Source organism: Aptenodytes forsteri, unplaced genomic scaffold (genome assembly GCF_000699145.1).
Source record: "Aptenodytes forsteri isolate BGI_AS27 unplaced genomic scaffold, ASM69914v1 Scaffold92, whole genome shotgun sequence".
Taxonomy (NCBI): Eukaryota; Metazoa; Chordata; class Aves; order Sphenisciformes; family Spheniscidae; genus Aptenodytes; species Aptenodytes forsteri.
In genome coordinates this window covers 3,104,898-3,130,780 of record NW_008794581.1, presented here as the reverse complement: position 1 = coordinate 3,130,780, position 25,883 = coordinate 3,104,898, and the positions used below count along the sequence as shown (strand labels likewise).

General features: G+C 37.8%; 2 protein-coding genes across 2 annotated transcripts in view; one reads left to right on the top strand and one right to left on the bottom strand.

The window, feature by feature from the left end:
- The window catches only part of KIF2A (kinesin family member 2A), a 36,457-nt gene extending 17,805 nt beyond the window's left edge, over nt 1–18,652 (top strand). The window contains exons 14-19 of the mRNA XM_009272499.2: nt 2,990–3,100; nt 7,661–7,728; nt 10,720–10,870; nt 12,506–12,607; nt 14,842–14,977; nt 16,851–18,652. Coding sequence (XP_009270774.1) covers nt 2,990–3,100; nt 7,661–7,728; nt 10,720–10,870; nt 12,506–12,607; nt 14,842–14,977; nt 16,851–16,936 — 654 coding nt within the window. The 3' untranslated portion in view covers nt 16,937–18,652. The remainder of the gene's footprint in view (nt 1–2,989; nt 3,101–7,660; nt 7,729–10,719; nt 10,871–12,505; nt 12,608–14,841; nt 14,978–16,850) is intronic.
- Nucleotides 18,653–20,397: 1,745 nt separating this feature from the next.
- Nucleotides 20,398–25,883, bottom strand: part of DIMT1 (DIM1 dimethyladenosine transferase 1 homolog) — a 6,792-nt gene continuing 1,306 nt past the window's right edge. The window contains exons 4-13 of the mRNA XM_009272547.1: nt 25,422–25,508; nt 24,977–25,038; nt 24,774–24,867; nt 24,637–24,686; nt 23,675–23,798; nt 23,471–23,563; nt 22,655–22,719; nt 22,291–22,354; nt 21,676–21,782; nt 20,398–20,904 (exon numbers count right to left, since the gene is read on the bottom strand). Coding sequence (XP_009270822.1) covers nt 20,862–20,904; nt 21,676–21,782; nt 22,291–22,354; nt 22,655–22,719; nt 23,471–23,563; nt 23,675–23,798; nt 24,637–24,686; nt 24,774–24,867; nt 24,977–25,038; nt 25,422–25,508 — 789 coding nt within the window. The 3' untranslated portion in view covers nt 20,398–20,861. The remainder of the gene's footprint in view (nt 20,905–21,675; nt 21,783–22,290; nt 22,355–22,654; nt 22,720–23,470; nt 23,564–23,674; nt 23,799–24,636; nt 24,687–24,773; nt 24,868–24,976; nt 25,039–25,421; nt 25,509–25,883) is intronic.

Sequence of the window (25,883 nt, the reverse complement as noted above, 5' to 3'; positions counted from 1 at the left end):
TTTTTCTTAAAAAAAAAAAAAAAAAAAAGTTACCTTTATGACATATTTATTTACTGCTGCTTATTAATTCACTAAAGCAACACAACAGCAACATATCCAGAAAGAACTAACAAATAGATTAAAATAACCCTTGAAAGTTGGAATCCATTTTTGACTACTGTTCTTTATAGCAAATTGTCTGATACAGTCACTTTACAGTTTTTTACACATTAATCCAGGGCACATCAAGAGAGCTAAGAAGTATTATTTAAATATTCATATGCCTTTTTTTTGTTTGTTTTATAATGCTCAAAAGAGGTTCTGTCTAAATAGGGAAAGTAATTTTTTGGTCTCAACTCAGGAAACAGTAGTTCTGAATGTCTCAGAACTTATCTCTGTTTTTGGTTAGTTTTGCTTAGGTTTACTACTGTCAGCACCAGCACTGTGGTTTTATATAAAGAATCTGAACCCAAAAATCACTGTGCTTACTTTTTCATCCCCAGTATAAAATTGGGAGAACACTTGTATCTGACTCGAAGCAGATCTCACAAAACACCACAAAACTGTAACATGTAATGTGTCATTACAAAATTGTATGGCATGTTGAAAAATTGGAAGCAGTGGTTCCAAAACTGTGGCCTGTTTTGATTTATTATCAAAGTAAACAATGCAAGCAACATTGTGTTGTTGTTATCACTTGTTTCCAAATGTAATTGAATGAAGCTGGTTTGGTTTTAGGTTGTGGGTTTTTTTCCAGTTTACGTGTTTTGTACTGGCTAGTGCCTTCAGTGCAATACCCATACAGCATACTTAGTTCATTTTCATACAACTTGTCTTTTTAGTTATAGTGAAAGGTTCTGCTGCTGCTGTACTAGTGTGATCTAAATTACATGGGGAAGGGGAAATAAAAATAAGTGGAGGTCTTGCAGATGTCTAAATAGCAGTACAAGAAGATATGTTTCTTAATGATATGTTAGTTTTCCATTTTTCATCTATCCCCAAAAACATTACACAGCTTTTTCCATTTGTATTCAAGACCCTTGAAGTTACTGTGAAGTTTGAATTAAACTAGTGTGTTCTGAGGAGTGGATTTTGGTGCTAATCCAAGATTTGCTATTTGCATCTGCATATCAGTCTTGTCTTAACCTGTTCAGATTTTTGGTACAGGAAGTTATTTCTGTAATGTCTCTACATGGAAGTAGTGTTGTCGTTTTGTTACCTGGTTTTCTGAGCTGTGATGAAAAGCAAAAGTAGTTAAAAACTCCATTAATTTAGAAGCTGGCAGTGTCCTCCTATAATCCTTTTACTAATAAGAGATAATCCAATTTTAATTTTTCAGGAGTAAGCAAACTAAAAATCATTATAGTAAATTAAAATATCTTAATTAAACTTCTTGGTTGCCATATCAGTAATTCAACATACACATTCGTTACTGTTTTTAGTTTGTAATGTCACTTGTTGAAAATCTGTTGCCCCTCTTCCTGTCTAATCTGCTTTTCTCCTTATGTAAGTGTAGTATTAATGTACAAATTCAAAAAATTCAAGGAATGCACTGCCTTGCTCACCTATAAGTTATTGAGTCCTTTTTAGCATTTGCATGTGAAATTCACATTCAACAAGCTTCAGTCTTTCTGTTTATCTGAGCTGTGTCCATTCTATAAAATTCAGCTGGTGAGTGTTTTAAATAATCACTTTAGTTAAAGGCAACTTGCCCTTGTGTTTGTTCTGTTCTGTATCATGGCAGTTATATTCTGAGCCCGTTTTTAGTTCTGTTTTATGCTGTTTGATAGTTGCAATGCTTTCTTGGATTATCATCCCACAGTTTCTAGCCTGGCTTTTGGAAGAAGCTGTTTCTAGGAAATTTCAAAAGGCCACAAGGATATGGCTGCAGCTGGAGGATTAGCTATCCATGTAGAACTATCCATGTAACACAAAAGCCATTCCATCTGTTAGTGCTGCTAAAAGCAAAGCTGTAATTTGAAAAGCTTTTGAAGTATGGTTGTTTGAAGAAGTTCTGTGTGTGGACGTGTTAAAACTGTACCAAGGAAGCCATGCATCTGAAGAGATGCCTGTACACAAAGTATTAAGGCAAAGGCAGAAACTGGAATTAATGATCAAAATATGACGATGACAACACCACCACGGAAATCTAAATTTAAACTTTCTTTGTGTAAGAAGTAATTTATTAGCTGATGTTAGAACTCTGAGTGGGCAGAAGTGATGTTTAGATTAGTGCGATCTTGGTTTGCACTGTTGTACTTAGTTGCTGCTGTAACTTCTATAGTAATTTCATAGTATTTACATCTGTACAGTATTTCTCACGGAAATCTCCAACCAATTGCAAATACTAGTTTAGCCCCATACCCTTGTGAGTAAAAGAGGAGACCTTATTCCTGTTTTTTCACATGAAGAATATTTTAAAACAGGAATAGACTTACATTTTCAAGTGTCTTCCAATATTGAGTACATCAATAGAGAGCTATGCTTACTAGGTTTGTGATCTGTGGAAGCTTTCAGAAAGTTTGTTTTCTTCTGAGCTGTAAAGAAAGTTAGTGGTAGAGCCAGAATCAAAGCTACTGCTTTTAATTGATAGAGTTAAGACATGTCCCTGTCCACACTGCTTCTGCTGGCGGAGGTTGTAAATCATTCAGGCTTTTGCAGCTGATAATCAGGAATAATTGTTAGTCTGGACATTTAACATCAACATTGATTTTTTGGGTTGGTTTTTGTTGTTGTTGTTGTTGTATAACAATAGTTGTAAATGTTTTGGATGAGATTCAGAAAGTTTTTAGGCTCGTAAGTCCTTTTTAAGTTCCTGCCTCTCTACTGAACTTAATGAGAGGTAAAAGCCTAACACTTCTTGAATCCAAGCTTTAATGGTAAATTTTAATGATATTTTAGGGGACAGCAACATAACTAAGGCATGTATTTTCTGATTTTGAATTGCATTTGTATTATATTTATTCAACCCATCTTAAAGAAAAATGCATAAACCTGTTTGTTCTTTCAGGAGTGCATTAGAGCCTTAGGCCGAAATAAACCTCATACACCCTTCAGAGCAAGTAAACTTACTCAGGTGCTAAGAGATTCATTCATAGGAGAAAACTCCCGTACCTGTATGGTAAGTTGGTTTGGTTAACTGTTCTAACAATTGCAAAGAGAAAAGATGCTGGGAATTTAGGCTTTTATGTTTAAAATTGGTCACTTGCTACTGGCAATGTGTTGGACTTAAGTTTATCCACTAACTGACACTATATGTGGAGTGAGACTTTCAGCAGAGACATTTCAGATAACTTGCTCCCTTCTCACCTTTTATTGGCCTTTCTTATGGCTTGTTCTAGTTTTGTAGCTATGCACCTAGCTAGAAACACTTATAGCTTGAGAAGTTTGGTTTTTTGTTTGTTTATTTTTAATAATGTCTTAATTATGTGAGAGTATTGTTTGTTGACTCAATTTTGGAAAAGGTGGTGTAGGCTGGAAGTACAGTGGTGAGTTACGATTTTTAAATGACAGACAAATATAAAGTTGGTATCAAAGGCATCAGAATATGCTCTAGGCTGTTGAGGGGGGAAGTAGTTTGGATAGATGGGATGAATAGTTGTGTATTGTATAAATGTGCATTTGCATCAGTCTGAAAACCAGAATTATTCTGTCAGATGGTGGAAAGGACAGATAAAAGCACTGATGCCCAGTCGTTTTATTTGTGCATCCTTAACATTTCTATTTATGGAAATGCAAACTCTCCGCAGTGGACACGGATTGCTAGGCTTGTTTGTGTTCGTTACTTTTGACATTCTCCTTGGAATTAATTAGTCTAGAGGCCAGAGAATTCTGCAGACCACAACATGAAAACCATGGTGTTAGGGCAGCCTAGTCTTCCCTTTAGCTATTAGGTATGGTTCTAATTTGAAAATAGTGGTAAAATAGCATTTTTTATTAATCTTTTTTTCTCCTTCAGTTTTCTGATGAAAGGACAGGATTGTTTTCTTTCCACTGAGACATAACTTCATAAATCCTATGCAGGATCAGAAAGCTAAACTGTGCATCTGTAGCTAGTGTTATCCACACTGCTGAAGAAGGTTTGGAAAGTTAGCCTGTTGGAAATTACTCTCTGTACCTAGAATAATTAACATTTGTGAATATTTCATGAAGTTCTCACCATCACTCTTACCTCCTTAAAGTGCTAACTAGTTGTCTTTGTTCTGGTGAAGCTTTTCTATTTAATTATTACTCTTATCATAGAGTTGTCGTAACATTTTTTACCATTTAAATGTGTGAAAATTCTGGTTTTAGTGTTTGTTCACATGTAATTTTTACCAAGAATTTCATCAGCAAAGTTTTTTCTTGAGATACTGATATGGGAAGAAGAACACTTGGGTGATGGTGGCTTATTCTGAATTATAGTTGAAAGGAAGTAGGGAAAGAAAAGAAACCTACAGTGCATCTTTACGGTTGTTTGAATTGAGCTGTCGCATTTGCAGCACTTGTTCCTGCAATAACTGAAGAATAAAGCTGCCTCTCTAGAGATCTGACAGGTTTCTGAACAGCATGTATTGAATTGAGGGAGGTGTAGGAGACACCTTAGCCTGGAATTACTCCCAGTCTTCTCCAGTTCCCTGGAAAGAGGAGAGGAGATTTGCACTCCAGTGGCCAAGTGGTGGGAATAGTGGATAATGATCATCAGCTTTACCCCTCTTCTGGGTCTTCCTTTGCCTCTTTTATAAAGACAATTTATTCAGCCTTCCTGTGTGGTATTTACAGTTGGCTCCTTGGCAGGGTGCGCCCGGTTTGTAAGCATGTTCATGTGTAGATTTTTATCATACACTGGCAAAATTTTACTGATGAGATTTACAGGAAAAGAAAAGGGCAAGTCATTATGGTTTGTGATAGCTAAAGTTGAACAATATTTTATTAAACTAAAAGAGTAGTTATCCTGGAGGTGTGCTGACTGCTGGTTTGCAGCAGAGCCATGTAATTAACCGTGGTGCTTCAAACTTCTAAAAATGATTGCAAAAATAGTTTAATAATGAGTAGTTTCCTTTCATGTTTCTACAGTAGACTGTATAGATCACTGCTATGTTCTCTAGAAGTGCTACTTTATGTGAAGTAAATTAAAGCATAAAAGAACTTTTTAGTTACAACTGTTATAACTGTCACAAGGTAACATGTAGATCATGATAGTATTTCTTCCAAAATATTTTAGCCTGCTACAGGCAAAATAAATTAATGAGTTCGCAACATAGAAATATTATTCAATTGGAAAACATTATTTATTGAACGTGTAAGACCTCTTTTAAGATGCTGTTTTTGCTTGTCAATGAAGAGGCATTTATTGTCAAGGGATTCCTCAACAAGACAAAGATTTGATCCAGTGTTCTAATGTGGTGTTAGAGAGCAAGACATTTTGCGAATATGTGGTGCTTTTCATTATGGAATGCATATAAAATGATGTAGTAAAAGCTTGTGATTTTAACCTTCTAAGAGATTCTTGAAATGTCCTAGTATAAAATACCTGCTGGGCCTTTTCCGCTTGCTTTCTGACATACTAATCTGTAAGTGGGATATTTGAGTCACATTTGTTTGGTAATTTCTACACTTCATTTTTATTTGACTTTTCCTTTTATTGTTTATGGAATTCCTGTTGCAATTTTAAAAGTTACATTTTAGGGATAGAGCATTCTCTTCTGTATATAAGGTTAAACTATGGTTTGGAAACTTCCCTTTTTTTAAATTTCAGAAAAATATTTTGAAAATAACTTTATAACGTGGACAGTTATGGCTAGGATCTGCTTCATTCTGAAGAAATCCAGAAACATACAGTCGGCATAAATAGGTTGTTTTGAACTTTATTAGTCATTGCAAATTTTGAAACTATTTAAGGACCATTTAAAGTTGTTTTTGAAGAACTACATAGTAGGATAACGTATCATCATTTGAAATTTGCAAGGTAGCTACATAGAATAGTCTCATTTTTTAACCAGTGCTATATCCTTGACGTGCTGCATCCTTGATGTGCTGCAGTCATAGCTGAAGTGCCAGACCCTTCAGCCCTCCAGGGTGGGAGTAGGAACACGCAGACTTCAGTGTCCCAAAAGGGCCATTGATCCCACTGTGAAGGCTTATAAGCAATGTAGACGCATTTGAAATGGGAAGAATGGTAATTACGGGTCTTAAAGATATTCCTGTCCATAAATAGTGCAGCTTTTTCCATCGTCATTTGAAATTACGAATGAGGAAGCGAGCAACAGAGAGGTCGGAGTCCTCCTGTCCTGCCTGGGCTGGGCTTGTGGGGCATGAGGACATGTGATGTAGTGGACATTTGTATTCAACAGACTGTCGCTTGTGCATGGGTTCTTGTGGCCTGAATGGAGTATCCACACAGCTGACGGCACCTACAGTAGCACTTCCCTGTAGCAGCTGTACCTTATACACTTCAAAACGTTGGAGCAGTCCCCTGGTGTTACGGTAGTGGTGCACTCTGAAAATGTAACTGATGGAAGAGATGCACGCACCGTTCATGTTAAATGAGTTTGGAAGGATTTTAGGAACTTGTAGGGTTTTTTTAATTAGCACCCAGAACACTTTATAAAGATACATGCAACCATACGATCTTTTTAAATCTACACTTGTTGTTTACATTAGTAACTGATGTGTACCAGTATTAGAGGTTTAAACTTAAGTCTGTATGGTAGCAGGCTCTTTAGACTTTCTAATCCCCTCCCACCACATATTTTTCCTTTCTCCCCAGTAGGAGAAATTCCTCTCAGGATGACTACCTGTGCTTTTGTACGGTAATGTCAGCAGCAGGATGAAAGAGAAGACCAGGATTATCTAATCTTCATCAGTTTCAGTCTCCTGATGCTGTGCTACCACAAAAAATGTTAGCGTGTAGGATCATAGAGGTGTTTGTCCTGGGTAGTGCCTTTATGGCTCTCCTGAAAGGAGCATGGATGAAAAAATTGGACTACTGAGAGAAGCTAGGACAAATAATGATGCCACTGTTGCCTGATCACAGTTATTATTTTTGCTGAGTGCTGAAAAGAAGGTGAGATCTTCAGGGTATTTTGTTTAACTGGAAAAGGAAAGACTTACAGATTCCAGATACGTTTGATAATAAGTTAGCTATCAAGTATTATTTACAGATAACTTCTGAGAAAAAAAATAATCTTTACTTACAAAAATAGTTAAACACATGCTTATCCTTAAGATTATCAAGTACGGTTTTGGACTGTGGCCAAAATAGATCTCCCAAATCAGTATACAGTCTGCTTGAATGGAGCCTACAAAGATATATTAAAAAAATAATCTGGTAATTGTTTACAGGATATATTAGACTTACTTTCTACTGAGTTTCATATTTCCTTTTTTGAGAAGTCTTTGTTTTTTCAGTTAAGAGTTTTGCATTTACATATTATGTTACCAAGACAGTGAGATGCGGGAAATTGACTGAAATTTTACGAATTCTTAATGTTCCAGGTATGGTTAAAAAAATTAAATTGAAGCTTTGGCTTGACATCTCTCTCCTTGAAATGTCATTGTGTAAGGACAGCTGTACATAGTAGACAGTTTTTGTAGAAGATCTCAAATGAAACTGGAGATTAAAAAAATAAAGTTAATTTGAATTAATCTACCCTTTCATCTGTACAAAGTGATTTATTAACGTGTGGCTTGTTTTCTCCAGATCGCTACAATTTCACCAGGGATGGCATCATGTGAAAACACTCTAAATACGTTGAGATATGCAAATAGGTATGGAAAATGTTATTGCTTATAGCTATACCGGCTGTTGACCACTGACATTTGGAATGCTGTTGTTCGATGATGTATAATTATTTTAGCTACTTGAATAATTTTATCGTACTTGCATTTCTTAATAAGTTTAAAACCAGATTACTGATCCAGGCTCACATTTAATTTAAATTGTCACTTTTTACAACCATTACAATGTAATCAATAGAAACTACATTTAAGCCATTATCCAGGGATGGATAATGTGGATTGCAAGGAATGTGGGAGATGCCCCTGTTAGTTTTGGCCCTGCTCTGGAGGCACCATGTCTCGCATTAGGGGTAGTCAGTATTCATGGTGATTCCCTGGGGTGTTAGCTGAAATACCTTTCTGCAATGTGGGGTTTTTTTCATCCCCTTGGTGGAATTGCATGCAGTTGCCAGTCTGTTTCATACATATATATGAAATTTTATACTTCCCAACTTCAGGCAAATACCTGAGACCCCCTAAGTAAAGAGTCAGTTAATCCAACGGTTTATATATATAATATCTCTCTCTCTCTCTCTCTCTAATCAGTATAGAGAAATTAGCACCTCCAGAGGCTGATGCAGCACCTCTGAGGCCTGTACTACTCTCTGAAAGTGTTTGTCTCTCTTCAGAGAGTGTGAAAGGTGCCTTCCCCTGCTGCAGCTCTCCTCCGTTTAGCGTCTGTGGAGATGGAGTGATCAGGTCCTGCGTGTCCTTGCAGTCAGACCTGTGACCTAGAGACCCCCCCATGCTTTACTGCAAAGAACAAAGGAGGCAAACAGCCTCTCGGCCATCAGAAACCCAGGTTTGGCCTGCTTGCCCCAGTGAAGGGTAGGGCAGAACCACGTCTGCTCCTGCTTGGCTGGGCACCCTGGCCAGTCGCTAATTGGACACAAAGGGCTGCTAGGAAAGCTTACCGCCCGCTCCTCTCGATATCCGAGTGTGTCTGTGTCTGGATCAAGGGAGCTAGCAGAAAATCTGCCTGGCTTGGACCAGTCTGCGTGGTCTCCTTCCTGGTGAGAAGGAGGCATCTGCTCCCCTGCTTACAGCAACGTAACGAAGGATCTTGCACATTCATCAAGACTTGTTGGATCTTTTACCCCTTACAGAATACGCGTTGCTGAAGTGACTCCAGAAAAAGACACTGCAAAACTAATTAAACGCCTATTTCTAGTATACTAAATAGTTGCGCTGAAACTGTTTCTTCCCCTTGGTGTTAAATTTGTATGTTGTTATGGAGTAGAATCCTGTCACTGTAAAGTTGCTTCATGTATTTTGTGTAGTATTTTAGTTTTTTTTAGCAATATATCATTTTCATAGTACAATTAGTTTTTAGGTGCTGGACACCAGTGTATGTGCAGTGTAAGACAGGGGGCAGAATAGAATTTAAAGTTTTGTAGCTGTAGTGGTTTGATATTTTAAAAGGAGCCGTTTAGTGGAATGTTGAATGTAGAGCAAATTTTATTAACTGCACGAACTGAAATCTGGAATTACTCTTCTGAAAACACTGCTATTATAGTCCCTTGCAAATTAGCAGCACTGGTTTTGTTCAGTTTTGTTAGTGATCTGTAACTCTGTTTGCAGAAGGTTTCAATATGTTGGCACACTTGTATTTTAATATAAAAATAATTTTATAGTTAAACTATTAAAGAAGTATGCTAAACAAAGAGTTGTCATTTTAACTGTGTTTATAAGAACATTTTCTTTTAATTTGCTGCTGTATTTTGCTGCTGCAGAGTAAAGGAATTTGGAATTAGTCCTTCGGACATTCCCTTCTCACAGGGTAGTGGCAGTCGCTCTGATCTCTCTCCTTCCTATGAGTATGACGACTTTTCTCCTTCAGTCACCAGGTCTACTTCATTCTATACATGGAATCTTTATTTTTAAGTTTTCTTTTTGGCTATCCAATTTTACAGACCAGCCTTTCATTAGTCCCCTTGCCTTGAGTCACACATACTTTGTTTTTATTTTGTTTGGCAGGTGATGGTTCTGCATGATCTGCAATCATCTTCCCAGTATTTTGTTCACCCTCCTTAAACATCCACACTCTGTATCCAGGCTTGCTAGTTTCCTTCATACATATTTTAAAAAATGGTGATGTCACCTTTGTACATTTAGTGTACCAAATCTGACAAGTTTGTGTTTAGAATAATCTGAATATCTCTAATTAAAAAAGAAAACAATTTTCATACATACCTATTTTAAAAACTTTTCATTGCTCTGAAGATGAATGACATAGTTTCCATTGTAGTAAATAAGTGCTACTTGAAAAAACATTTTTCCCTTTAAAAAAATGAAGAATATGTTCTAAAACTTGCTATACTTGTAGACTTTCATGTGTCTGTTTCATAAACTTGCTTTTAAATGGGCTTTTTTCTTTGACAGAATCATTATCAATCTTTTAAACTATTTTCATGCTGCAAGAGACTAACATTTTAATATGATATTTTCACCTTTGAAATTATCTTAATTAAAGGATCTGTTCATTCTCTGAGATACTTGGTTGCAAATTATTATTTTCTTCAGAATTCTTCGTGGATTTGTTATAACAGCTAGTGGGGTGCTGGTTGACTAACTTTTTTTAAAGCACAATTGTGTGCACAGGAAAAGATAGATAGTCAGGTTTAGGATGCTGAATTAACTTTTCTTTCAAATATTACTCATTGTTAAGGAGTAAATATTGAGGGTTTGGAGATTTTTGCCCTCTTAACCGTTAATGAGTAGCAAGATTTCAATCAGAAAATGCCTCTTGCTAGAAGATGGACTGTAATCCACCTGCAAGTAGTTGAAATTCAATGGTCCATGCTTTTTAGGAGTTGGGCTAACATCTTTTTGTCACTGAAAGTACATTAAATTTGTGAAGCTGACATCATCATCCTTATTAAATGAATTAATTGTGCTTAAACCCATAGAGCTTTATTTTTGGTTGTGACTCTTCTGCACAGGAAGTTACTAATTCACAGATGAAACATTTTCTGCTCATAGGGTGAAGGAGCTGACGGTCGATCCTAGTGCCGCAGGAGATATCCGTCCCATTATACACCACACTCCCAATCAGATCGATGACTTGGAAACACAGTGGGGTGTAGGGAGCTCTCCTCAGAGGGATGATCTCAAACTGCTTTGTGAACAAAACGTGAGTGGTTTACAGCATTACATGGAAATAGATGATGATTAATACAGTGGTAGAACAAATCCAGAGTAATGTGTATTTATAGCCTGTTAGCAAGATCATTAAGTAACTACAGCATGCCTCTTCACCTTTTCACTTTATGGTGCTATGTTCATTCCCATGCAAAAAAACCCCAAAACAAAAACGTTTCTTGAAGGCTGAGAGGGGAATGTTTTACTTTTCTTTATCTTCCTTGCTGATTAGGGCTTTTAATGTCTAGTCAGGGTCCACTCTAGGCTCTGGCGTTCTTTAGTGTGCATTCTTCTAGCATAGCTTCCTATTTTTTTAGGCAATTAGAAGTATCTTGGGACACTCATCTGTTTTATTTAACACTCTTGTGTTTTTGAGCATTATTTTCCCTGCATGCCACACGCATTTCAAGTGAGTTTGCCTTTCTCTGCATTTAGAAATCTGACTACCCATCATTCCTCCTCCCGACATCCTGATTTTCATGGGGTAAAACCCCAGTGCACTGTTTCAGAGAGAGCCCCGTCATGTTCCCAGCATGTCTCCCTGGGCTGCAGGAGTGGGGAGCTGAGAGGCATCTTCTAAAGGGCATTTTCCCCTCATTACTGATTATCAGCTCTAGTCCTCGTTCCTGAAATGTTAAACAGGGATTGAAACTCGATTTGTGAAAATGCTGATGAAAGATAGAAAAGAAAAATCCTTACTATGAATGTATTTTTCGCAAGAGGCTCTGCCTTCTCAGATACCTCTTCATGGCATCTGCTGTATTTCTCTTTTTAGTAACTGGCTCTTCTTCCAGGACTATTTTCTAAGAATATGCTAGTGATTCCTAAAGCTTCCCACTGGACAGTCCTTCCAGCCTGATATCCTTTCACATCATACTTTTTCATTGTTTATGTGGAACTAAATTAAGCTTTACAATATGTTTTAAAAAAGATTTCAAAGGCATTGTATAAGGAACTATACTGTCTTGCTAAAACATTAATTAGTCTACCTAGCGCTTTCCCCTTTGTTAACTATTCATTTCTAAAGAAGCCCTGTTTGCTCCAGTTTGTAAATCCATGTTGTGCATTCTTCTAATGTATTAATCACTATGTACGTTTTAGATTTCTCACTTTACATTCATTCCTCTTTTTTTTCCAAAGGATTAATTTAATTTTGACTTCCTGAAATGTATTGAATGTAATTGCTGTTCTCTTTTTTTGAAAATTGTTGTCTGACAGTTGCGATATGCATAACAAAAAGCCCTGACAGAAAACCAGAGTTTTCTGTAGGCCTTAAAACCTACTAGAAATTAGCATTCTTCCCTTGTGACTTCCTCTTCCCACTACTTTAACTTGTTTTTTTAATGTGGAATATTCCATACTGGAATGTTTTCCAGTATTCACTAGGATTAGTGGCTGGAAATTTTTAGTGAATATGAATTAAATTTAACTCTGTGAACATTTTGAATTTATTGCCCTCTCTGCTCATTTCTGGAGATTTTCTTGTTAGAAGTACTAAATTCTATTTTTGACAGGTTCTGCCTTCTGCATATTTCGTTTTGTGTTCTGTGACGAGATGGATCACATTCAATATATTTCCTGTAGCCACAGTTCTTTCCAGACTAACAAGCTTAACTATTGTTTTTAGGAAGAGGAAGTTTCTCCACAGTTGTTTACTTTCCATGAAGCTGTGTCACAAATGGTAGAAATGGAAGAGCAAGTAGTAGAAGACCACAGGGCTGTCTTCCAGGTAAAAGATGGAGCTCTACTTTGTTTTATCCTAATACAGGAATTCAGGTTTTTGCAATGAAACTGCATACTCTTGAAGATGTAGGATATCATCTGGTCATTCCGTGGCTGTCAGAGATTTCTAAATTGTTTTATTATGCTAAGCCCACTGTAGCAAAAAAAGAGGGACAGACTCCATAACCGCTAATCTTTGTTCCCCTAATGAGAGAGAAGCCTATTTCTACATCATCCCAGAAATTTAGTAAAATTTTCCTTTTCTTCTCAACAAACATTCCTAAACAGACTGTGTTTGTCATAAGAAAGTTGCTGTTTTCTTTTTACTATTTTTACTATTCACTATATCTTCTGTTGTGGTCCTTTTCCAGCATTAGTGACTGTGGGTTTTTTTTAGTTGCAGGGAGTTAATTCAGATTGGTCTTGAAATTTTCAATTTCACTGTCTAACCTATGCCAGTATTCCTATGCCAGAGCTGGCAATTAATAGTAACGTCTCTATCAGCACCATTTCTGTTTGGTCATCTCCCTCTAAGATGCTGCAGTACTCCCTCCAGGTAGCTCATCTGAGTATCCTTTTGTGACATCTCCCTCTGAGATACTGAGATCCAGAAGAGACACATCTCTAACTGCCTCTCTCTTTTTACAGAAACATAAAGGTTTCCACTTGCTATTAGTCAGGGTCTTTGGAAGGAATACTACCCATGCAGTGTAATGCTGGTCAGCGCCACGGAGTCTTTAACATTCACAAAATAAATTGTAGTAATAAGTATGAGTTACTAGTTTTCAGAAGGAAATGTGAGTTGATTCTGTTCATAACCTTATGAGTCTTCAGGCAGGCTGTCCGTTTGGCACGTCTGCTGCAAGAGAACAGCAGAGCATTAAACCTGTAGGGAATACACACATCTCCTCAGTTTAGGTATCTAACTTAGTGGAACATTGATGTGTGTTCATAATACAGTAGGATGCTAAACAACACATTTTACAACAGATGTATAGGTTTAGTTATTATGAAACACTAACCCTGAAGTAAAACACGCGGAAGTGTGAAAGTTATATGCCGTATGCCGTAGCTGTGTCCTAACGCTTGCGACTTCTGGAGAGACAAGCTGCATTAGTGTAAGATGTTACTACCTCTGTGTGTCCATCTGGCCTTCTGCTGGAGATTACTGCTCCTCCCAGCTGTCACTGGAAGGAAATGTGTCCGAGCCTCAGCTCCCTTCGTTCACAGCATGGATTGTTAGTTTATGCTGTGGGTGGAGGTGGTCTGCACCAATACGAAATCTACCAGCTGTACCAGGCAGAAGTTGTCTTCTGTCAGCTTTCTCCTGGAAGCTGCTGATACAAAACATCCTTTCCTAACAAAAACATCTCAAATAGATCAATGGAATGAATCGTGCTCTAGAGGTGTTAGTCTTCCTTTGTGTCTTGGATGTACGAGTTTACATTAGATGAGATGAATTCTATCCCAATGTGAGCTCCATCTGTCCTGAAAGCCAAAAAACATACACGGGGTTTGGACTATGCTTTCGATATTACTTGGGCTACTGAGCACAGAGGGAAAGAATTTTAGTATTTCAGGCCCAGCATGCCTAGAACTGTCAGCTGCTTTCTTTTTTTAAATCAAAGCATTTCCAATGGGATCAGTTCTCCTGATCACAGCTTTGCGTGGTTCTGTAAGCTTTAAGCTGCTGGTTGCATTCTTCTTTGCTGCAAGACTTTTTTTTTCCTCTCTTTTGGTAATATTCAGAGTGCAAAGATGTCTAAGAGCTGGTTTAACCAACCTTTACTCTACTCTTATCTGTCTGGGGAGTTAGCTCATGCAATAGTGAGCTTAAAATAGTGAGTGGCAACCGGCCCATACTTAAAATTAAAGCCTGACTTCGAAGTTTGATACCTGCCTAAGGGGACATAACCATGACATAAAGTTCTGTTCTCCGAGTTTCTTAGCTTTACAACTGCCTAATGTTCTGAATTTGAAGAGAACTGGGGTAGCTGGTATGACCACTGGAATTAAGAAACAATGTAGAAAACACACAGTTTTGCTGAATTAGGAACAAGGTTTCAATTTTGCTGCATTCGGAATAAGGTTTCATTTTACGATTGAAATCTGTTATATTGAGGTGACTAGACAGTAAAAGTGTGGTCATCTTGCAAAAAGGTCTAATTCATCTCTTTGTCTTGAAACTTGTCTTGAAACTTTGCTAATGTATTTAGTTGTTTTTTTTTAACTTTTATCTAGGAATCTATTAGATGGCTGGAAGATGAAAAAGCTCTTCTTGAGATGACAGAAGAAGTAGACTATGATGTGGATTCTTACGCTACCCAACTTGAAGCAATTCTAGAGCAAAAAATTGATATTCTGACCGAACTTAGAGGTAGATGGCTTTTAATCACTTTTGTGTGCATTATTAGCAATGTGTTTTCATATGCCATGGGGACTTGCAGTAATAATGAGGAGAAAAAAAAAGAGTGTGGTTATGTTTTAGGGTCTTTTTTCCCCTTATGCTGCCCTGAAATGTCCTGTGGAAGGAACATTTATTCTGTTGCCTAAGAGCAAGTTCACATCTGTGCTCAGTTCATCCTAGTTTAAAGGAAAAATCTCTGCTTTACCTCCAGGAAGTATAAACTCAGTCATGCAACTTTCCTTTTCTTTTCTTTTGTTCCGAAACAATAAAGGAAGGAAAAAGAAAATCCAAATGAACCGTATGAAAAAAGAAGGTAATGCAATGAGGAAAAAGTAGTAGGAACTCCCAGTTCCTGCTCTGTTGCATTCTGTTGTGTAGCAGGGAGCCTGCTGTCATTTTTAAGACTGTGCTTAAGAGTGGCATTGAGCTCTGAGTAGCTTGGTTCCTAGCTTACTTTTTTCTTCAGCAGCCTTTCTGTCTGAATTTTGTCAGCCTCTCTTTGTTGAAAAACAAACTGCAGATAATTCTTAGTGCCCAAAATTGACTCTCGCACTTGTCCTCTAAAGTCAGCTTGTCAGCTTGGTACCTCATTGAGATGAATTTTTCATTTTAGTTTCTGTAACTATTTGGACTCCAGGAGACATGCTATACTGGTAAAAATTCAAGGGTGGGGCTGGGTGCTGAGGGGCGGGGGTGGGGTTTTGAGCACTGTTAGAAAACTCCTTATGAGATAAAATCTTACTTTTTACTCAGTCTGAGTATCTGCTGTAAGTTAGAAGAATACATCAAGCACGTAAGATGTGGCCTGTTTGCCTTGTAAGCATGCATTGGCACCAGTATACTTTTAGCAAAGAATTGGAGGTACATTCGTTGGCTTTTTATGGACAGAAGACTATTTGAGACACCAGCAGTGAAAAAACACAGTTTAGGTGACTCCCTGTTCTTCGAAAACTTATTAGATACTGCTTTTGGAACAAGGTACTGGAGGTAAAGGCTATCTAAGAGATCCTTGCATCTTTACAGGCAGCATGACACATGTATAGCTTTACAGGAGGGATGAACTTACAGTCAACAATTCTTTCTCCCAGTATCTTCTGTGTTCTGCTCGTGGCAGATAACGGTCACTGAATATTTCGGCTTTTATTCCTGGCACTCCGGGACTGACATCTTTATGCTGTCATTTTGGTTTCCTTCTTCCCATTCTTGGGCATATTACTGGAGAATGGAGGGGGACAGGGACAGAAATAGGAAAGGTTGCCACGCTTCCTTTCTCAGGTTTCTCCCATTCTTGTTATAGTTATGATGAAACAAATGAATGATGCATTTATCTATTTATGGTGAATAACTTCCAAATTTAATCACAGTGCTTTTCACATTCATAGAAAAACAGGGGGGAGTAGAATTTACTCTGCCGGTTTTAGAATGTACAGAAGTGACTGATTGTACCCTAAATACAATTTTGTATGCCTCTAAGGATGGCTTGGAAGCTGCTGGAAAGGAAAAGGATGTATGTAGTGTGTATCTCCCTATACTCTGAGTTAGAAGCAGAATTTAAGTGTGAACAGGTTACATGCTGGGAATGCAATTGTGCGGCTTCCAAACCTATCCTGCCTAGAGACGGGTAGCATCTAAGAAGGGACTAAGTTGCTAAGCAACTTGTTTGTATGGTGAGTATTGAATTTAAGCTTATCTCAATCCTTCTGTAGTTTGTAGCGTCAGCTATTTTTGTGGAGGAGTGTTCTTTCTCGTACATTAGGGCCAGGATGTGGAGCATCAGGGCTTAGTTTAAAGATCTGTGTTGAGCACAAGCACATCAGCACTCATTGTCTCTTTTCCATTAAAGATAAAGTGAAATCTTTCCGGGCAGCTCTACAAGAGGAGGAACAGGCCAGTAAACAGATCAACCCGAAAAGACCACGCGCCCTTTGAAATGGGCCCTTGCTGCTAAAGGAATCCACGAACCCGTACTGCTGTAGCACACATTTGTTACAAAACCCAGTGGCCGTAAGAACTCAACTACTTGAAAGTGTAAAAACATTAGAAATGTCTGTGGAAATGTCCTGTTTCTTATTCACCTGAATGACATTTTCAGTTTTGTGTGAAATGCTCCTATGATGTCTACAAAATGCTTCTAGACCAGACAGCACAACCATGCAGGGTTCAGATCTGTGAAGCACTTTGTTTAAAATATTTCATTTATTCAAATTGTGAATTTTATTGTTTGGAAATATTTGCCATGTTTTTAATAATGAAGTAAAACTGTGGCCATTAAAAAGTCACAGTATTTCCTTTCGACTATGTTCAGTTTTATTACAAAGACCAGCTGTGCAGTTTTAAATTGTGTTTGCGTGCATGCACACCTCACTAGTGGTTGTACATAACTTCTCTTCTACAGACAGCTGTGCTTACCTCTTCCCGTTCTGTGCCTTGATGAAGGCTACTTAACCCTAACCATCCTCTCTCTGAAGCACAGCCTTAATAAACAACATTCCTTATTTGTCAATATAAATTACTTTCATTGTGTGTATGTTTTTAATGTGTTTTGAGACTTTTTTTTTTTTAGTGGCTAGTTTCATTTCACAGGATGTGCCATATCATTTGAACAGGAACTGCAAGAGCTGTTAGGAGTGGACAAACAGCTGGACATTCCATCCTCCTTGTAAAAATCTGGAATCTAGATTTATTTGAATACCATAAAGAATGGTTATATAATTCTAACGTTTTCTCTGTAATAAAAAAAAAAAGGAAAAAACAGAACAAAAAAACAAAAATATAAATTAGTTGATGTATAATAAAGGGTAATGTTTAAGTACTGAGGAGAGTTGTATCTTAGGATAATGCAGATATACAGTATGTGGTATGGTGTGATAATGCTGTCAGAGTAAAGGTACGATCCGAGCTCTGCGTATGGATAGGATAACTGTCAAAGTTCAGGGATCCAGCTAAATACATACATATTGGCCTTTCACATACTGTTAAAATTTGGCTTTTGATGCATGACAAACTTACATGTACATTAACTGTAGTTTGCAGGTAGTTTGAGTAGCTCTGTTGCTTTAAAAAGGTAGCTAATACCTATTTTTCCCTTTGTACAGTGCCAGCAGCTGAAAAGTGGGGTGAAATTGCACCGTTTGGGGATTTTGCACAATACCTCTACCTAGCGCTAATAGAAATCCCACAAGTACCTGAATTCTCACGAAGGGCACCATGTGCATCAGCACTTTTTAGGTGGTGGCACTCAAGTTATTTTTGCAAGTCAGTATCCAAAAAAGATTGACCTTTCATGTAAGAACTTCTTGTCAAATGAAGAATTGTAGACCTCTCTAGGAGTTCTCCCTGTTTCCAGGAGTTCGTATCAGCAGACTTTCCCTTGGAACTGTTTAAAAATTACTTTTGGAATACAAGCCTGTTTGTTTGTGCCAGGCCTGGAGGGAAATAAAGGGAAGGCAATGAAAAGAGAGTTAAATGAGCCAGGAATTCTTGTAGTGTTTAATGTTTGTATCTCCCATAGGAAGGTAGGCTATGGGAAACTCTTGTCGCATCATGGTTAAAAATAAAAAAAAAAATCCTGTGTGTAAACATGAAAACTGAAACAATAATGTAGATTTTACATAATGTGTTTAATAAATTAAGCTATTAAATGAATTACAGATGAGAATTTACTTCTATGAAAGTTCTGTTGTGCTTTGGGAAGGGTTTCGCTTTGTAAGCATATCGGAGTTACACTTTTGAAAAGGCCTCTGGAGCTAACTCTTCTGTACAAATTTGTCATCTAGGAAGAAGTTCCCCAGAGCACTGTCCTGACTTTACTTTTGCAGCAGGTCTTAAAAGAAACATTACACATCTCTGAGCACTTAATAACATTGTCCATCAGTTAAAAGAAAAAAACAATGAAATAGAAGGCAGCAGCTGTTGTTAGCAGGTGATAGTACAGGTTATCATAGAATACCAGAGGATTTCTTTGAAGATGCTCTAAAGAAATCTTACTTTCTAAAAAGCCTCTGAAGATTCAAACATCCTACATGAGAAACAGTGGCTTCCCTACTATTCCTCCATGCAAGCCTAGAGCCACAACCAGGCTGTCGTTTACAGCGGGTACCAAAGAGGAGAGGAAGGACAGAGACGGTTAGATTTCAGCAGCTTTTTACGACGCCTTGTAAATGACGTGTCCTGTCAAGTCGCAGATGCAAGCTGAAATTGTGTCTACTGCGGGGGTAATGTTAAGAGACAGCCTTTGTGACAGAGCCTGCTGTAAAGGTCAGATCTACACCGATACTGAAGCAGCGAGAATCAAGGTAAACTGATATGGCTGGTTACGGCACTTGAATTCCTGTAGCCCATTGCTGTGATGGGCTGGAATTACTTGAATAGGACTCGGACAAGGTTATCTTGATTCCTGTCCTGTAAAACGAAAGCATTTAGGAAGCGTGACAGAAATCTCCAGCACTTGTTCCTTCTGTATTGGTCTGCGCATACTGCTGTGGCTACCTACCTCACTCATAAACTGGCTCTATATGCAGTGGAACAGCACTAGAATAATTAAATTATAAAATAAATGAGCAATTCTGTTTTCCAGGACAAACTCTCAGGATGCCTGCAAATTGAAGTACATATTTCTGTACATGTTTCTGAATCAGTGACTTTTGAAGAATTGACATTGGATGTGTATAAAATGAAGTTCTGTCTTAGAGGAACTTCCGCTAATTTGCCTCTTCTCCACTTACTGTGCTCTTAAGGAAAAAGATACGCTATACATGAAAAAATGACTTATGGTAGTTAATACATGGAGTCACACCTTCACCGCTGCATAATGCTACAGAGTTAATAGTTACTGTTTTCCTGAATCATGAGACAGACCAAACTGGCTTTTTCTTTTGACAGGCGCTATGCAGCATTAATGCAAACTTCCTTGGGAAAACTCTGCCTTGTCTTTAATAACATGTATTTATAATCCAACCTATTAAGACACTTCAGTTGAAGTCTTTCTGTCAGGACACAGGCATGCATTGCTCCAAGACTCAGTGAAAGCTTTGGTGTATGTTAAAACTCCTCCTCACTTTGAAGGGCGAAGTAGTTTTCTTATAAAAATAGCTGTTTGAATTTACAGTTGACAAAAAGACCCCTTCTGTCTATGCTTATGAGCAGTGGCCCTTTGGTAATTTTCTGCTGGTTCCTACAGTGGTTTGATGGCAATAAGGAGGGAGTAAAGGAGACGACACTGCTAGTTTCAGGTACCTTGGTAATGTTTTTGTAAACGATACCAAGCCCACAAGATAAATACTCATTTCTGAGACACAGTTACTGGGATTTCTCCAAGAGAAGCAGATTACTAACAGACTTGGAATGTGGGTAGCGACCAGAGGACAAATGGAAGAGACAGGCATTTCAAATCAAAAGAAGGTGTTTAAATACACTTTAAAACAAACAAACAAAAAATCCCAAACAAATGGAATGATTACAACTGTTTTTGTTGCCCAGACCAGACTTAGTGGGTTGTACTGTTGAGTATTGTGCAAGAATATATTGAGGTGAAGTCCATGATCAGAGAACACAGACTGCAATTATGGCAGCATCAACCCATATTATTTGGTATATTTAAAAATACACTGTCATGTGGAAGTCCAGCATCTCACTTCAGTCATGAAAGAATTTATCGCCTTTAAAATACAAAGCAGCAGCTTCTTGCCTACTATCTGTGATAAAATTGCATGTAAGGTTTTAAAAAGAACCAGAGTGTGTACGCTGTATTGTTCATTGCTTTTGTGAGAAGAGCTTGTCCCAGTTGCAGTCACTCTGGCTTAAGTAATGACTTCGGTGACAAAATACAGAACATCTTTCATTCTTCTAGCAGAGTCTATGAGAAATGGATGCCTTCTGAATTGAAGCCATGTAGCAGTCTGAAAGAGTGAGATATTTACGTTATAATTTCTACTAATTTATACTTCAGCTTAGGGCATTTCTAAGACGTGCTGGCTGGCAAAGAACATAGGAAAATAGCATGAAAGCAGCCATCACTATTCAACTGCCATAGAAAAATTGTTACAAATATTAAACTAGAAGTTATTAGCAAATTTGCCATTTTAGAGATGCAGGTGTATTTTCAGCGCCGTTAGTTATATTGCATCCTACCAGGTTTACTACATTTTTTTAAAGAACGGTAGCTGTAGTAATTGTGACACTGAGAAACAGCTAGGAATTTTTATCTTAAATTAGGAGAGGATTCACGTTGCCACTGAAATTAACTGACCAGAAGTAAGAGCGGAATATAGCAGTTAATTACTCAAATACCCAAATTATGCTATAGACTAAGGCCTACTCCTCAAGACAGACAGAGAAGGGTTGTGTAAGTCTCCAGGGAAATTAAAATAACAACTCCATTATTAAAGCTATTTTTGGAGGAGACATAGAAGGGTCTAGTAGACAAATACCAGAAATAGGGATCTTTAGCTAGTTGCTTCTCAATACTATAAGCAGCAGTTAAAATATATATAGGGTTTAAATGCTTGTTCATGTTCAGGACTGGACGCAAGGAATGTCTGGCATTGAGAGGAAAACGGAGTTAGTACTATTCCTGTGTAACCCAATACTAATCTGTGCTACACAGGTACAGATGCAGATACAATTTGAAGAAGTGTAAAAGGAAGGCATAAAGAGAAAAAAAAAAATACCTAATGAAATCATCTATATCCATTGAACGGGCTCGTTTTTCAGAATAACCTGTATTTTTTAGGACTGTCTGTATTTTCTCTCCAATTTTGAAGTTTTCGGGTATTTCCTGTCAATGGAAAATAGGATACAAATTCATTTTCTATTCATAGCATAGAAAAAGGTTCATTTAAATCATCTATTCTTTTCCTCCTTTTAGAATAGCTTGCTTCAAGTGATAGAAATAAATTGTATTTTTTCTTGTATGGATTATTGTATTCTTCCATTCTTGTTTCTGAATTTTTATACCTCAGCTCGTGCACTATAAATGAATCACAACAGTACTGCTAAGCAGACACAAAAAGCGTTATTAGATTCTTATTAGATGAGTAAAAGTCCTTGAGACATGTCCAGCCAATACATTAATAACATACTCAGCTTTCAGCTTTTTCACTGTAATTTAACGACCCTTTTAGATTTTTCTCTAAGAAAAGAGGTAAGTTCCTCCCTCCCTCAAACTCTCTCAGAAAAACTTGAACATGTTAAGCTTTTCAATGTTGATTTTTTACTCTTACAAAAGTCAGTATGTAGGTCACAGTACACCGAAAGAGAATTTAATATATTAAAAAGGAACTTACTGTATTATGTAAGGAACAATGAATTCGGTAATTATGATCCAGCAACTGCTCTACAGCACTTGACCTGAAAGAAATACAAGTTTAGAATGAAAATTGAGCTTTAACTAGTTTTTTTTTTTACTTGATCGGTTGTTAATCTTTACTAGAAAAACTGTAACGGCTACACAGAGCTGTTCTTTTTAAACAGCTGCCTAGTTTTCTTCTGAAAGAAAAAGCTTGTGACCTCAGTGTAAATCCTCCATCATGGTTTATCCTCCAGCATGTACGCATGCATACAACACTGCTATGCATTTGCACAAAAAAAATGGTTAACTGGATGGACTCTCAAACTTTGAAAAGATTTCCTTTAATAGAAGCTACTTACTTAAATGCTGCAGAGAGTGTCTTGTTTTTCCTAACAAAGGCTATCCTTACCAGACCATCCCACTCCTGAAATTAAAAATTTCAGAATTTACAGAAAGGAACAGCTACTGCAAGCAAGAACAGTCACTACTGAAAATTTCACAACAATACTGAACACAAAGAAAAATCTTTCAGGAAAATATCTTTCTAAACATTACAAAACCAGTCCTGTCTTGGACAAAGCAATACAAATGGAGGAGAAAATACTTCACCCACAAAAACCTTTGAATTGTTCTTTTTCATGCCTAGGCACTATTGGCCAGATCTTATGTGCTGAGAAGGCAGACACTTGGAAGAAAATCCGGCTAACCTTGGGCAAAGCTGAGATAGTCTTGAAGATCAAAGCATTTTAAAAATTAACTTCAAGAATACTATCCTGTAACATCTATCTTCTGAGATTATACCCACTCATCTGAAGATTAAGACTTCCCACAGATACGCCTTCGATCATAACCAACAAAGTCATCAGCCAGAATGGTCTCTGGGAGATACAAACCACGATGAAAGGGACATTATTACTAGCAACTCTCCAACTGACACGGAGGTGGTACCTCAGTCTTGTCAGAAATACTGTAAACAAAGCTGCACCCGAATTGATGGTGGCACGTTCAGGTAACGTCCTAACGTAAGCCTGATCAACAGAGGAGTAAGTATTTTGGAATTGCGTAAATGCCAATGAATAGCTGGTACTTGGTGAAAACAGCACATGGAACTGAGTAATAGTGAGAAGAAAAATGAAATTAAGTATTATCACGTTGTTACAGTATGCGATGCTCACCTGGAAATTGATAGGTGGCGGTGGGTTCTTTGGCTCTATTCTGACAACGCTGGATTCAACTTTGGGAGGAGGCCTGAAGTTGTTCTTTCCAACCTGTTAGTCAGGAGAGGTCAGGCAGGTGAATGAATAAGCAGCAAATCCTCACATTCCTAGAAACGTTCTTCTGTCTTTGATAGCTCTGTTAGCTAACGCAGAATGACGTACCTTCATCAGATGGTCCACTCGAGCCAATAACTGAGTATTAATAGAGAGTCTGCAGTATAGTTTAGTTCCTGGTTTTGCAACCAAACGAAGTGCAAATTCCCTTTGAAACATAAGTATTGCACACCTGAGAATAGCAGAAATGAGAAAATGAATTCTAAGTAATCAACTTTTACGTCAAAACCCAGGTAACACACTTGGAAAACACAGGATTTGCCTCAGCGCTTAGAAGCAATAGAAGTTTTTCATAAACAAACTCTGCCTTAATTAGCTCTGAGCGTGTTAAAAAAAAAAAACCCAAACAGAAAACTTGGTGAAACCATCTGAATCTCCCTAAAGCTACAACAGAATTTTGTTCTTTATACTGCTAAATGGATCAGGATCAAAGAGACAGAGGCTTGCCTCAGAGTTTTGTGCCCAACTAACAAATAATTTTGAATAATTCTACGATGAGTCCTTCAAATCCAAACTCTAGCTCCAAAAATTGACCAGTGATGTCACTAACATTAGCACTTCAGTGAGAGAAATCAAGAACTGCTGACATACTGAGCAACACACAGAAGTACCTGGGCAGTTATATTTTTGGACCAGACAACAGGCAGCGTCTTGGCTTTGATCGTACCCTTTCCACCCTTCCCTTCTAAGGTAGGAAGGCATCTGAAATGCTACGATGCCCTACTTGTCCCTGGAATAACAACTGGTTATAATGCTAGTGTAAAGAGGTGCAACTCCTGTTCTCATCAGCTGGACACTCACTGATGCCAAGACTGAATTTTCTCCTCATGCTTAATACACTGACATAAACTAATTTCCAGGCACTGGCAGTTTTCGTATTACAGAAAAATCTTGGTGCGGCTCTGATCCCTCAAACTGAATTTAAGAACTAAAAAAATTTGATTTGGGAATATTTTTAAAACTGTTTTTTTTTTCTGTCAGGTAATACAGAGCTCTGTTCTTCCACATACCTGAAAAAAGGTCTATGAAGCAACAACTTGAAAACAAAAGGTGAAGAAATCTGAGGAAAATAGTAATAACATTATTAAAATTTCTGGGCGATTACCATTTAAAAAAAAAATGTTTTGCCATGTTGTTTAGCCTATACCTGGTAAGGCAAGTTAGCCACGCATGCATCAAAGAATGGTAAGTCTGTTTTCAAGATATCTCCAACCTTGATTTCCAGTTTGTTTGCCAGACACCTGGGGGGAAATACACTGTTGGTTATCCTCAGAGGAGCATGTCGCCAAAGTTTTTGCCACAGCAACTTCACTGCGTTAAGTGCTCACTATCTCCACAGTTGATACTTACGTGCCCTGGACTCTCTTCTGAAGTTCACCAACAAGTCTGGGGTCAATTTCACAAGCAATAACCTGAAAACAAAGTATATATTTGCAACTTTATACAACTCCTCCTAACTGGGACTAAAATGTCCATTGTAAAAAACCCCTGTATCTATTGCTACAGGTTTAAATAATTCTTTAAAATTCCCTATTTGGCTATGCACTTTCACCCCTCCCCAAAAACGTGCAAGACCTACCACGTAAATGGACAACAGCAGTATAGTTTAATAAAAACCGTACAAGATTTACATGAACAGCTAAAAACCCACTGGAGTTATGCAAATGTTAAGAAATATATTCCATAGAGTAATTCTACTTATTTGAATCAAGCGGATGAAGATCGTTCTGCTTGCCACAGTCTAAGCCACAATGTGGTTTGAGCTGGGGAAGGTGGGGGGGAAATTCACACTCACTTTTTTTACTTTCTCTAACATCTTCACCGTCAGGTTCCCGGTTCCCGGGCCTACTTCCAGAATGACGTCCGTGCGTCGTAGGGCCGCCTAAGAACAAACAGCATTTCAGTTATTCTTCTAGAACCAATTTCAAGCAACCATTTAATTTTAAAACAAAAGGCATGTGATGTATGTGCAGCTCACTAAAAAGCCGGAATCGGCTAGCAGAGGAGTGCGAATGCCGTTTGGAAAGGGATGTGAGGCAAACAGTGAAAACAGAAGTATCTTAAAGCTAATTTACGAGGGATCGCTGGCCAAGTATAGAAAAGTCAGCAAGCCGCCATGTTTAAAAAAAAAAACAAAAACCACAAAAACCAGGCAATATCAAAGCAGTAACTGTCGTCCAGGAGGGTCCCTCCACAACCACCGACAGGGGGGTTCAGCGAAGAGGGCCGTGCACCAGGACGCGCTTTCCCAGGGAAA